The sequence below is a fragment of the Corapipo altera genome, unplaced genomic scaffold (assembly GCF_003945725.1).
Source record: "Corapipo altera isolate COAL_440 unplaced genomic scaffold, ASM394572v1 349, whole genome shotgun sequence".
NCBI classification, from domain to species: domain Eukaryota; kingdom Metazoa; phylum Chordata; class Aves; order Passeriformes; family Pipridae; genus Corapipo; species Corapipo altera.
Genome location: NW_020884997.1, coordinates 13985 through 28032, shown reverse-complemented (window position 1 = coordinate 28032; position 14048 = coordinate 13985). Strand labels below are relative to the sequence as shown.

The 14048-nt window shown below is 53.7% G+C and overlaps 1 protein-coding gene across 4 annotated transcripts in view; it reads right to left on the bottom strand.

Moving 5' to 3' along the window:
• Positions 1 to 2143: 2143 nt before the first annotated feature.
• GLCE (glucuronic acid epimerase) overlaps positions 2144 to 14048 on the bottom strand; it is a 22999-nt gene continuing 11094 nt past the window's right edge. For 3 of the 4 annotated variants that reach the window (XM_027666688.1, XM_027666689.1, XM_027666690.1), the window contains 3 exons: positions 13348 to 13889; positions 8862 to 9104; positions 2144 to 5895 (listed from right to left, as the gene is read on the bottom strand). In XM_027666688.1, coding sequence (XP_027522489.1) covers positions 4871 to 5895; positions 8862 to 9104; positions 13348 to 13876 — 1797 coding nt within the window. In that variant the 5' untranslated portion in view covers positions 13877 to 13889 and the 3' untranslated portion in view covers positions 2144 to 4870. The remainder of the gene's footprint in view (positions 5896 to 8861; positions 9105 to 13347; positions 13890 to 14048) is intronic. The other variant, XM_027666691.1, reaches the window with a different exon arrangement.

The following is a 14048-nucleotide window of genomic DNA, read 5'->3' as shown; positions in this document are numbered from 1 at the left end:
AGGGATGGGCCAGGGATGGGGCAGGGATGCAGGGATGGGCTGAGGATGCAGGGATGGGGCAGGGATGCAGGGATGGGTGGAGGATGCAGGGATGGGCCAGGGATGGGGCAGGGATGCAGGGATGGGGCAGGGATGCAGGGATGGGTGGAGGATGCAGGGATGGGCTGAGGATGCAGGGATGGATGGATGGTGCTGGAGAAGCCGACGCTTCCCGCTGGGTTCATAAAGAGCCCTTTTGTTGGGATGAGGAAAGCCAGGCTGTCCCAGGCACTGCAAGGAGGACAATTCCATCCCAGTTCCTCCTCGGAGCTGCATCCTGGATAACCAGGTGCCTCTGGATCACCCCCAGCTCCCGCAGTGTTGGCAAACTGGCACAAAAGGAGGATTTGCTGTGCTGTGCCCTGGGCACGTCCATTCCCAGGGGAATTGTCACTGACTGATCCCCCACGGTCCCCAACCCACAGGATTTCAGGAAGAGCAGGGAGAAAACATTCCCTCTGTGCCCACCCCACACTTTTGGCACCGAGTGTGTGTTTTAAACCCTTTCCAGGCTCTTTTCCCCCCAAAGCAGAGCCCAGGATGTGGTTTGACTCCAGGTACCCCCTCACCTGCCTCAGTTTCTGGGCTGCATCAGAGCTGGAAAGGCTGGAATTCTGCTGCTGGGATGGCAGAGAGCCAGGAAAAATTTGAAATGACTCTGGATTGTTTGATATGATCACGGACACAATCCCAGCAATAATCCCAGGAGCAGCTCTGCCAGAGCCACGGGGAGAGGGATTATCCCAAGTCCTTCGACCTCCTGCCTGAGGCAGGACCTTCCTCCCAGCCCTGGGAAACCTCCTGATTCCCAAACCAGCCCTTGGAAAGGCTGTGCCAGCCCCTGGTGTCTCCCAGGGAATCACAAAATCACTAAAGTGGGAAAAGCCCTTAAAGATCATCAAATCCAACCACCCCCAGCACTGCCAAGGCCACCCCTGGACCGTGTCCCCAAGTGCCACAGCCACACATCCCTTAAAACACTTTGTGCAACGAGTGACAACCCAGCTTCGAACCAGTGGAAACTTCCCAGCACCGAGGGGTTGAAGCCCAGTGGAAAATCCTCTTTTTTGCAGGAAAATGGGACTGGAGCTGCAACCCAGCCAGGGGAGCAGGATGTCCTGGGGGCTGGACACAACAGACTGGCCAAGAATTCCTGCTGGGATTTGTCCCCGGGGCCAAAGCCCTTGGATGGGGAAGCTCTGCCAGCCTGGGAGAGCCCGGGGAAGAGATTAAGGAGGGAAGCAGCTATTTAACATTCCAGAAGCACAAGGCATCCATGGGATGATCAGTCACTCCAGGCAGATGGGAAATGTGGCTCCTTCCACCACGAACTGAGCAGCAAACACCCAAATCCATCACCAAGCAACAGAGTTAAATTCACTTCTATTTCAATCCCTGTGTCTTAACGAACTGCTAAGGAAAGGAAATCAATATTCTCCCCCGAGGAGTGGGAGAATCCTGGAGTGGTTTCTTTTGGATCTTAAAGGTGATCTTGATCTCATGCCATCCCCTGCCATGGGACACCTTCCACCAGCCCAGGTTGCTCCAAGCCCCGTCCAACCTGGCCTTGGACACTTCCAGGGATCCAGGGGCAGCCACAGCTTCTCTGGGCAACCTGTGCCAGGGCCTCTCCACCTTCCCAACCAAGAATTCCTTCCCAATATCCCATCTATCCCTGCCCTCTGGTAGTGGGAAGCCATTCCCTGTGTCCTGTCCCTCCATCCTTTGTCCCAAGTCCCTCTCCAGCTCTCCTGGAACCCCTTCAGGCCCTGGAAGGGGCTCTCAGCTCTCCCTGGAGCTTTAAGAGTCCTGAATTTCTTACTTTACCAACCGTTTTTGTTCAGGTGTTTTTAGTGACCAGTGAGTTAAAATTATGATTTAACAAACCCCATGAAACTCAAACCAAAGCAGATTCAGCAGAAATCACTCCCACCAGGAACCCACCTCGTGACCTTCACCCCAGCAGACAGAGAACATCGATTTCTGCTTCTTACCTCAAACCAGCAAATCAGTGAAAAAATGAGTTATTTTCCACCTTCCTCAGAATCCAAACCTCCCCAAAGCCACCACGGGAGGGGGTTGAGAAGAAGAAGACACCCCGTGCTTGCCTTAAGATAAAAAAATTTATTTTACAGTCTTATAAAGCAGCTTTTACACGAAGCACAAACGCTGACCCATTTTCACGTCGTATAGAAACATAGAGGAACCTCTTCCTGCTGCAAAAAACTCAGGTTTGGCTGAATAGAAAACTAACTGTGCACATTGTGCTTGAACTGCAAAGGCTGTACAGCTTTACAAAGGACCACCCTGCCCAGAGCATCCTGTAAACAAGTTATTGCATATTTACCACACGGGGAGAGCCCGCCCGGCCACGGCGGCGCAGCGAGAACCCGGCAAACCAAAGCCCCACGAGGAGGGGGGTGGGAAGAGCAGCTTCCAGGGAATGGCAGCTTCCAGGGAATGGCAGCTTCCAGGGAATGGCACCTGCCCGCTGGGAGGGTTGTGCTTGTGTCACTGGTGGGGGGGATCCGCGAGCGCGACGCTTCCGATGCCGCCCGGGGATGGCAAATCCCGCGGGAGGATTCGCCGGATCCGGGGCTCCGAGAGCTCGGATCAGAGTCTGGAGTCTGAGGGCTCAGTGCTGAAGATCTGTGTTGGTTTGGAGAGTGAAAATCAACAAAAAACCCCAAAAAAAGTCAAAATGGATTTGATGGAGTTTTGGGCGCCACTGGCGTTGGCTCCGTGTCCGATGATCCTCTGCCACTGCACAACTCAACTAAGGGAATGCCAGGAGAAACTCCACACGGATTCTCCACGGTTCCACCACCCCTGCTGGGGCATCCTTGGAGTTCCACCTGTGCTAAGGCCAAGAAAACGCAATGGGATGTTAAGGATCAGGTGGGTGGGACAAGACCGATGGTGTTGGCACGGCCAGCTCGCGCTTCCGAGCCAGATCAGCCACGCTCCAATCCTGGAATTGGATGGTACTAGGGAAAAAAACCAACAAAAATTGGAAATCGTGGCCTCCATAAGGCACCAAAACCATCTCTCAAGCAGCACCCAAAGGGTGTCTCCAGATTCCCTAACTCCCAAACGGGGACAGGGTGGAGGGAAGAAGCAGGAGGGAGATGTTGCAGGAAGGACCAGTTTTTGGGGGGGAAGCACGTTTTTAGGGTGGTTTTGTGTGCGCACAGATATGTAACAAAAATCACCTCTGCTACCTTTGGTATTGAAATTCCTCCTCCACCCCCACGTCCCACTCGGATCCGTGTGGTGGGAGTGTGGGCTGGAACATCAAGTAATTCAAAAGTTGCTTCAAATCTCTGCCAGAAATCCCAAAAAGCATCAAAAAATCAAAGCAATACTCAAATGCAGATGGATGTTGTCCTTGTGCCCGGCCTCCCTGGGGTTTGGGTGAACACCTGAAGCCCCACCTCCATGGACAGCATGGAATGGGAGCAGTGGGAGCCCCACAGTCAATCCGTGTCCTCTCTGGGAGTTTGGGGTCAGAGCAAACCTCAGCCATGGGTTGGTTTGACTCCTCTGGATCACCCTGGACACCTCAGAGTGATGTGGGTGTAAAGGACTGGGAAATAGGGGAAGAATCCACCTGGTTTCTTCTCCATCCCAGTGTGTGGGTTGGGATGTGTGGGTTGGGATGTGCACAGGGACCACTGGTCACTTAGCAGAGCCACGAAGGCAAATCACACCCAAAAAGCCACTGCTGGAGGTGTAATGACCCCTTACACTGTAAGACAGTGAATCATGGAATCCTGGAATGGTTTGGGATGGAAAGACCTTAAAGCTCATCCAGTTCCAACCCAGGGACACCTTCCACTAGCCCAGGTTGCTCCAAGCCCTGTCCAACCCAGCCTTGGACACTTCCAAGGATGGGGCAGCCACAACCTCTCAGGAATTAAAGCCCAGGCAGAGCTGCAGAGCCCTCTGAGGTAACTTCAATTTCTAAAATGCTTGATGGATCAAGCAGGTTAAAAATTAAAATCACCCCAGGAAAACCTTAGCGAACCCCGACTGAATTTCCTGAGCGACTTGGGACGAGCTCCACGTCCTGCTCAGCAACTCGCCACAAGTGTCCCCAAAAAGAAGCGGCCAAAGCTCAGAGAAACCTCTCAGAGGGAATCACAAGACCCAAGACAGGACATCAGGCTCCAGAGGAGGGATCCAAGCTCCGAGGTGACACCAGTGAGGGGTGATGGTGAACCTGGGGGTGATGAGGCTCAGGCTCAGGGGGCCCCGCGAGCCCCACCGAGTTGTGCTTACGTGGCCGTGTGTCCTCCGCCCACACGTCTGGGGAGAAACCCTCCAGCTAAAGGATCTCCAGCCAGAGGACTGGGGAAAAACTTAAAAAAGGTGTATTTGTCACCCCGAGAAAAGAATTCCTATTAAAAAACACCCCCACCTTTAAAAAGATACACTGTGCACTACCCAGGCTACGAGTGAAGTCACATCGACGGCGTCACACCACAGGAGCTGTTCCCACAGAGACACATAAACTCAGTTTAAGAGGCCACGGATTAACTCTTCAGGCGAGGCCTGCGGGACTTTCGAGACCTCTATGGCTTCTGCAAACATTTTCCTGTAAAAAGGAAAACTAAAACCCGACAAAACCCAGCCTCAGACTCAGGAGCACAGGGGGGGTTTCGCTTCACGGAGCGCAGGGGACGGGTGACGCTCCCCGGCCCCACCCCTCGGACCCAAAGGTTCCCACCCTGGAATGCAGTGATTTCAGGAGAGCAGTTCTAAGGATCACTTCTTTGAACGGGCCGTATTGAAGCGGGGCCGTCACCCGGCCAGCGGCTTTGGTGGGAGCTCAGTTGTGCTTGGCCCGCCCACCCCGCAGGTAACTCTTCCACCTCTTGACGAACTCCTTGAAGATGGGCGAGTCGTCGATGGTGCTGAGGAGCTGCAGCTGGTTGATGTGGGTGGTGTGGTAGTCCCAGCGGGCCAGGTTGGGCGCCGTGCCCAGCATGAAGTGGCGCAGGTCGTAGATGGTGCCCGAGCCGGTGTCGTAGAGCGGCAGCATGGCCTTGAGGGACTCCATGCCGCGCTCGTAGAGCAGCCGCGCCTCCCGGCCCAGCTTCTCGCCCGCCGTCTCCTTCAGGTCGTAGAGCCCGATGAGGGAGTACATGAAGCCGTTGAGCACGAAGGAGCTGGGGGACGTGGGGTACTCCTCGTACCAGTCGTGCCGGTTCATGAACACGGCCTTGACCCCGCGCTGCTCCGCCGGCAGCTTGTAGGGCGCGGTGGCCCTGAGGGCCGCGCCCAGGAAGGCCGCGTCCCGCGTCAGCAGGTAGGCCCGCACCAGCGTGGACATGGCCTGGCCCTGCGCCATGGCCGAGTACCACCCCGGCTCCAGGGATTTGAAGCCCTCCCCCAGCTTCCTGGTCACCATGATGGGCCACCCGCCCCGCTCGTCCTGGTTCCTCACCAGCCAGTCGCTGGCGGCGAAGAAGGCGGCCATGTGCGCCGTGGTCGAGATGGTGACGTTGTCCAGGAAGCCCCTGCCCTTGGCCACCAGCCGGACCACCCGCTTGGGCATGATCTTGGTCTGCTTCACGGCCTTGGTGTTGGAGAGCCCCACGCCCTTGCGCAGGTCGGTGAGCAGGTCCCGGGTCAGGGTGCTCCAGCTGGTGCGCGCCCCGATGCCGTAGTAGATGTCCCTGTCGCGGAAGGCGATGAGCTGCGTGTTGGACACGTAGTGCACCGTGAACAGCTGGTTCTTCTCCGTCGTCTCCAGCACCACCGAAATGCTGCCGTTGGTCACGAACTTGAGGTCGAAGGAGATGATGAAGTCCCGGGTGTTCCCCAGCTGCAGGGACACCCCCTCGCTGGTGTCTGCGGACAAACCCGACAGCTCAGCGCCCCACACCCTGGCAGCTGGGCAGGGCAGCTCCCCCGGGGAACCCCCCTCCCCAGGCAGGAGCCCAAAGCTTTCAGGGCAGCCCATCAATAATTCAGTCGTTTCTGGGCTGTTGCACATTATTTAATTAAGCATAAAAGTAAATCTGGGAGTGAAGGGGAGAACCTGTTTGTGCCTCCCATTAAAGGGCTGCAGCAGTGCCAGGGGCTCCATCCAGCGTTTTATGGGATGTTTCTGGTACCTCATGGATGGAGGGGAGCCATGAGCCAGCATCACCCAGGGCTGGGGTCAGGCCACCAGCCTGGCAGGGCACAGGGCCCCTCCCGGAATGGGCTGGGCTGGAAGGGACCCTAAAGCTCATCTCATCTCACCCTGCCACAGGCAGGAACACCTTCCCTAGAGCAGCACCTTTCCTCCAGGATGGGGCACAGCAAGAATTGAGATGCTCTCTGATTTTCCTCTGCTGTAACTGAATAATAAACCAACAACCACCCTTTTGTTCCCAAATTAAAACCTCCCTTGGCACAGACGACACCAAAACCCAGCGCCCGCCGCAGCCTCACATTCCTGAATAAAGCTCTGCTTTCAGCAAAGGGAAAAAAAACAGGAATGCCAGAAGCAGGTATTTAGGATCCTCCTGGGACTAATGTTTCTGGGATTTTTTTCTTTCCCAACCTGACAGCGCCAAAATCCGATTAGTTTAATGGGGGGAAAAACCAAGGAATAAAGACGAGTGTGTTAAAATATTTCTTAACCTCTGCACGGGCAAAACTCAGCTTAATTTTAAGCTATAAATTAAATAAAGCTCCCAGGCACTGCCACAGAATAAAATCCAGTGTTCTCTGGATTTGAAAATACAAAATCAACTTCTCCCACAAAACCTACAGCGGGAGATCAAAAGGATAATTAATTTGGAAGGCTGAGAGCAAATCCTGGAGGTTTGAATGCACAGAGGGATGATGAACACTTAAAGAGTGTCACATCAAATTAAGGGCTTTCCATGGGATAAAACTCTCCTGGAAAAGGCCATTGTTTCCTTATTTCTGCTCTGGGATGTGGGAAATACCCCGGACACGTTTCTCCGTGCAACCAGCACGTCATGGGCAGCTTTTCCTGCCTCCCAAACTAATCCCTGGAATTTTAAAACACCTCCTGTACAGGCTCTGTTGTCCAGTCCCAATTTTTTTGACTGAATGTCATGTTTTCCAAACTTTTCAAGGAAAAGTTGGGAGTTTTAAGCTCAGTATCTGCTCTGAGAGAAGGAACCAAGCGCTTTGGGCCACCACGTTTTGCTCCTGAAAGAAACCTAATTAACCTCCCCCCTCTCACAGTTCCTGTCAAGTGAGTTTTATGGTTCCTTGTAAATAAATTATAACAAAGAGAATTAGAAAAGAGGGAGGAAAGAGTTTGGAGAAGCAAGGAACTAAAGGCTGCTCGTGGCTGCTGTGCCTTAAGCATCCATAAATCCATTACTTAGGGCCTGCTCAGAGGAGTGGATGCATATCCATATCCATGGATTACTCAGCCATCAATAAAGGATGAGGAGAGAACGCAGCCCAGACCTTTTATCCTCCCCTCTCCCTGTATTTATCCACTACAAAGACACAAAAGTGTTGGACAACCTTTTCCCGGGAGCCCCAGGACCGAGGTGCCAACGGAAAATTACTTCATTGTCCTTGGAAGTAATGGACTCATTAATTCCAGTGGGTATTGATTGAGGGAAAATACATTAGGGCCTTATTAATGAGCCTGGCCTGGCACAAGGGGAACTCTTGGATTAAATAATGGGTTTCCCTCCTAAATACCAAACAGAACAGGGGGAATCAGGGAGGTGGCAGCAAAATGCAGTGAAGGGAACAACTGGGAGACCCCAAAAACACTCTTGTTCTTTCCTTAAGGGAACTTTAGGGTGTGTCAGGGAAGTTTGGGATGGATACTGGGAGCAGGTTCTTCCCCCAGAGGGTGTCTGGGCACTGCACAGGCTCCCCAGGGTGGTGGGCACAGCCCCAAGGAGGGTTTGGACAATGCTGTCGGGCACGGGGAGGGATTCTGGGGTGTCCTCAGGGACTTAATCCTTGGGGTGCCTTCCAACTCAATATATTCTGTAATTCTACCTGGGTTTAGGCAGAATTCAGACTCTAAATTTTACAAACATAGTTGTATCCCAGTGAAGGGAGAGAGATCTCCTGGTCCTGCCCGTGCTCCGGGCTGGAAACAGCCCTTCTGTGCCACCTGCCCCATCCCCTGGCACACCCCACACGCTGCCCAGGCCCCACACGGCTCCCACCTCCTCCTGCAGCTGCTATTTTGGGACAGGAGCTGGAAGGCTCGGGGAATGTGACTCCTCATCCCCCTCCATGAGCACTCCAGCCTTTGGGGTGGAGTAGAACAGGGCTGGAAGCCAGTGGGGGGGAGAAAACAGGGAAAACTCCAGAGGGACAGGAATCAGGGCCTTGGATGAGGTGATCTCCAGAGGCCCTGAGGTGTGGAAGGAAGGGGGGTGAGCTCTCAGGTGAGGTGGATGGGGAATGAAAAGGATGGGGGATGAAAAGGATGGGGAATGAAAAGGATGGGGAATGAAAAGGATGGGGAAGGAAAAGGATGGGGAAGGAAAAGGATGGGGATGAAGGATGGGAATGAAGGGTTGGGGATGAAAAGGATGGGGAAAGAATAATAAGGAATGAAGGATAGGAAAAGGATGGAGAATGAAGGATAGGGAATGAAGGATGGGGGATGAACGACAGGGAATGAAAAGGATGGGGAATGAAGGGTGGGGAATCGAGGATGGGGAATGAAGGATAGAGGATAAAGGATAGGAAAAGAAGGATGGGGAATGAAGGGTAAATGATAACACATGAATCCCAAGAAGTTAAGGCTCCTCTGGCACAACATGTGCAAATGAACATGTGCTGTTACCTGTGACACCTTCAGGACAACCCACCTGGAGCAGAGAACTGTTTGACCCCGGTGAGCTTGGCTTTGTCCCACACTGTGGTCAGGGAGCAGCCCTTGGGCACGGCCCAGTCCCCAGCCCTGCCCCTGTCCTTGTCCTCAGCTGTCTCATAAACCTCCACGTGCGGCGGCTTCTCCGTCAGGTTCTTGCTGTAGTGGCTCAGCCCGTACTGGGCGATCTGGATGGGGTAGAAGTAGCCCTGGGGCCCCCACTGGGTGGAGAGGGGAACTCCTGGGGGAGGAAGGAGAGGGAGCAGTGGTCAGCACCTTGCCAAAACCCACAGGGCTGGAGCTCTGCCGAGTCCTCCTGCAGAGCCAGCGCTGCTTCCCCTGCAGCACACAGGGTGTGGAGGGGTCACCATCTCAGTCCTGGTCAGGGACTGAACTGTTCCCTTTGCCACCAAGATCCATAACTAGTTCAAACTCAGCATTTTGGAGTGGCAGAGGAACCCTTAGCATGGGCTTCCCTACATTCACAGAATAATGGAATTGTTTGGGTTGGAAGGGACCTTAAAGCTTATCACATCCCATTCCAACCCCTGCCATGGGCAGGGACACCTTCCACCAGCCCAGGTTGCTCCAACCTGCCCTTGGACACTTCCAGGGATCCAGGAGCAGCCACAGCTTCTCTGGGCAACCTGTGCCAGGGCCTCCCCACCCTCACAGCCAGGAATTCCTTCCCAATATCCCATCTAACCCTGCCCTCTGGCAGTGGGAAGCCATTCCCTGTGTCCTGTCCCTCCATCCCTTGTCCCCAGTCCCTCTCCAGCTCTCATCCCTTGTCCCCAGTCCCTCTCCAGCTCTTCTGGAGCCCCTTTAGGCCCTGGAAGGGGCTCTCAGCTCTCCCCGGATCCTTCTCTTCTCCAGGTGAACCCCCCCAGCTCTCCCAGCCTGGCTCCATCCTCCTTCCATTGTCACTGGAGCCTCCCACTTATCTCAAAACACATTTTCAAAGCCTGAGCAGATTTTTCCCCCCTGCTCCCGAGAGCAGTTAATCCCCAAACGCTTTGCCATCCCCGCAATCCCTTTAACGTCAGTAAATCTTTGCAAATTAAGTGCATCTGTTATTGGGAGATTTTTCTAAGAGTTATTTGCTGCTCAGAGAGCGATTTACCCTCAGCCACAAATCCCTCCCATTACCCAGCTCTCCTGGGAGTGTTCCTGCCTGGAGTGGTGCCTGCAGGAGCCAGCAGGCTCTCCAAGAAGGGTTTGCCCTAATTCCACCCTGCAAAGCTGTCCCTTGTCTTCATCCCAGCCTTCCCTGGGATTGTCCCAAAAGCCTGTGGCCTCGCAAAGGTCTCTCCCTTAGTTTGGGCTTTGGGTGATTTTAGATCTAAAAGAACCCCCTGGAGGCACCTCAGAGGAATCAGGTAGGAAAATCACAGAGTTCATCATCTGCATCCTGATTTATGGGTTTTTAATGGGATTTTACGGGTTTTCACAGGAAAACCCTTGGGAGGAGCTCATTGTGGCATAAAACTGCCACCTTCCATCAGGATCCTTGGGATGCACCTGCAGAAATCCCTGCAGAGCTCTACCTGCCCTTCCCAGCTCCCAGGATTTGGGTGGAAAACCCAGGAAGTGGGAACAAGCTGTGTGGGGGAGCCTCATTTCCACATGTTCCTCCAGAAGCAAACACAGGATATTTAAAGTATGGTTAAATCCTAAAGTCCTGAATTTTCTGTGGAACGAATTCCCGACCTCTAAATACAAATCCAAAGTGGGGACAGATCAGCAGGTCCTTCCTGCAGCAAACCAAGGACGTTTGGCACTGAAAGGGGAAAATCAAGTTGGCATTTGCACCATTTCCCCCTTGGCAACGTCAGGCTCAGGAACCAGTTTGTTCTTCAAGGTGGAACAGTGAAAAGACGACTTAAATTAAATATAAAAAGATATATTTTCATTGTTTTCATACATTTGTTGGTGCTAATGATTATCACTGATGGGATAAACCATCCCAGGAAAGGTTTGAATATTCCATCTTATGTGAGCCCCTGGAGGCTCATTAATACTGAGCATTTCCAGTTAAAGGGACATTCACTGGGAATGAAAAATGGAAAAAAAGATGGAAATTTGCTATAAAAGCTTCATTTGATATTCATCCAACCTGACAGGGTGAAATTCTGCAGGACACAGGATGGAACAACCCCTTGGGAGAGAGAGGAGGGAACACTGAACATGAGGGGTTCTCATCATGGAATGGTTTGGGTTGGAAGGGAATTAAAACCCATCCCATCCCACCCCCTGCCATGGGCAGGGACACCTTCCCCTATCCCAGGTGGCTCCAAGCCCTGTCCAACCTGGCCTGGGAGACGTCCAGGGATCCAGGGGCAGCCACAGCCTCTGGAACGAGGATGAAAGTTAAAGGAATAATCCCACAGGACTGTGAGAACTTCCAGGGCTGGGAGGGTGCAAAGTAAGAGCCTGAGAACCTGGTTTAATATTAAAATCCCTTCCCTACAATTGGGATTGTTCACCTGGAGAAGAGAAGGTTCCAGAGAGACCTGAGAGCCCCTTCCAGGGCCTAAAGGGGCTCCAGGAGAGCTGGAGAGGGACCTGGGGACAAGGGATGGAGGGACAGGACACAGGGAATGGCTTCCCACTGCCAGAGGGCAGGGTTAGAGGGGATATTGGGAAGGAATTCCTGGCTGGGAGGGTGGTGAGGCCCTGGCACAGGTTGCCCAGAGAAGCTGTGGCTGCCCCTGGATCCCTGGAAGTGTCCAAGGGCAGGTTGGACGGGGCTTGGAGCAACCTGGGCTGGTGGAAGGTGTCCCTGCCCATGGCAGGGGGTGGCACTGGATGGGCTTTAAGGTCCCTTCCCACCCAAACCATTCTGGGATTCTGGAATCCTTTCCCACACTCTTTGCTGCATTCCCAGAGCTCTGTTGCCTTCCCCACCCAGGCTCTGGCACCACATTTAAATCACAGGCTGCAACCCCTCAACATTCCTGGACAACCAATCCCATTATCCAGTGTTAAACTCCCTGGAGCCTCCAGGGCTGAGCAGGGAGCAGCTCCACAGGCCCCTGGTGTTCCCGAGGCTGCTGTTCCCAACCCACCTCTCCATCCCTTCCTTCCCAGGTGTAACGAGGACGAGAGTTAAAAAACAACAATAAAAATGTGAGAATAACCTCAAACTCCCTCCCCAAAATTCCATATCCTACATATTTCCTCATGTGAACCTGCCCAGCCAAGTAACTCCCAGGCCCAGCAGCTCCTGCTGTGTCCATGTGCCGGGAAGAGCTGCAATCCACACCCCGGGAGCAGCACAAGAGGCAGGAGAATTAATGGGTTTTATTTCTTAAGTGAAAGTTGGTCTTTAATTTATGAGGGGTCACAGTGGCACACTCTGTAAGTGCCTCACAAAGTCATTAATTTTTTAATGGGAAGCCAAGAAGAATTTTCTGCCATCAAATCTCCGCCGAGCCGTGGGAGGACCCCGAGGGTTAATTAGTGACGGCTCAAATTGGGAAGGTTTGACTGCATCTCCCTGTTATCCAAGGATAATCCAGGGGCTGGAGAGCTGCTTGACCCTTGGGCCGTTCTCCAAAACCTCCTCCCATGGATTTAACCCCCAAAATTAAGGTGCCTGTGAGCAGCTGGGCTGTTCCAGAGGTGCCAGCAGCGCTCAGCCCATGGATTTATCCGTGTCCACAGGGAAGCAGGAGCCTCCTCAGAAACCAAGGTCAGGCTTGCTGGCCTTCTAAAATTATTTTAAAATTTAATTCCGAATTTAAATTTTAAAATAATTTTTTTGCTCTGTAGTTTTATTTTTTATTTTTAAAAAAAAAGGAATATTTCAACGCTTCGTATCATAAAATAATTGTGGTGCCCTGAGAGACTCAAGTGTCAACAGTGATGCCAAACCCTGGCAGCAGCACTGCCAGAGCAGTGTCCCAGCACCTCTGCAACTGGGAAAACTGAGAATCATCATGGAATCACTCAACGGGTTGGGCTGGAAGGGGCCTTAAAGCCCATCCAGTGCCACCCCCTGCCACGGGCAGGGACACCTTCCCCTAGCCCAGGTTGCTCCAAGTACATCCAACCTGGCCTTGGACACTTCCAGGGATGGGGCAGCCACCCTATGGAGCTGGGAAGAGTTGGGTATGAGGTTTCCCAGAGAAGCTGTGGCTGCCCCTGGATCCCTGGAAGTGTCCAAGGCCAGGCTGGACAGGGCTTGGAGCGACCTGGGATAGGGGAAGGTGTCCCTGCCTGTGGCAGGGGGTGGGATGGGATGAGCTTTAAAGCCCCTTCCACCCGAGTCTAGGACTGATTCTCTGATCCTCTCCAACCTTTTTACTGGACACCAACATTTCCCTCACAAGTTTTCCCTTCTCCACCCTCACATTCCCCCCTCACACTTTGCACCAAACCACCCCAGGCTGTTCTCCCACCAACCCAAACCCCGGATGGCCTCGCAGAGCAAATCCCAAGCAGCATTTCCACACCAGAGGAGAAGAAAACACTCCACCCACCTTCAACCCCGCTGATGCACTTGACCCTGTCGCGCACCTCGACGTTGTAGCCCTCGAAGGACATGAAGACCCCGTCGGGGTGGTAGGGAGCCCGCTGTGTGTATACTTTGGAGTAGCTATGAGAGAATTCAAACCTGTCATAACCATCGTACTGAGCAATTTTCCCATAAACCTCAAAGTATTTCTCTACCCAGCTGAAGGGCAGGAACACCTCGTTGCCCTCCCTCCTGCCCTTCACGGTGTGCTCCTCGTTGATCACACAGTCAATCTCCTCGTACTTGGGCGCGGGGGCCCTGCCTGCCCCGGCCACGGGGGGGGCTTTCTGCTGCTCCTGGGGGGAGGTCTCCTCACTGTGCTGCCTGGGCTCGTCCTCGGCCATCCCGCGGCGCTCCAGCCCCGGCGGGATCCGCGGGAAGGGGCCGGAGGTGTCCGAGGAGCAGCGGTTCCACAGCAGCACCATCACCAGCGTGAACAGGGCACAGATGACGATCAGAGTCTTGTAGTTGACCCGAGCTGCCAAGCAACGCATATTCACACCATACCTGCAACACAGCGGGCACAGCGTGAGGGGGGCACAGGGCAGCTCCTGGGGGAGCCTTTCCAACAGGAACATCACCCCACGTGCTCCTGAGGGAGCATCTCCAACAGGAACATCACCCCTTGTGCTCCTGGGGGAGCCTTTCCAACAGGAACATCACCCC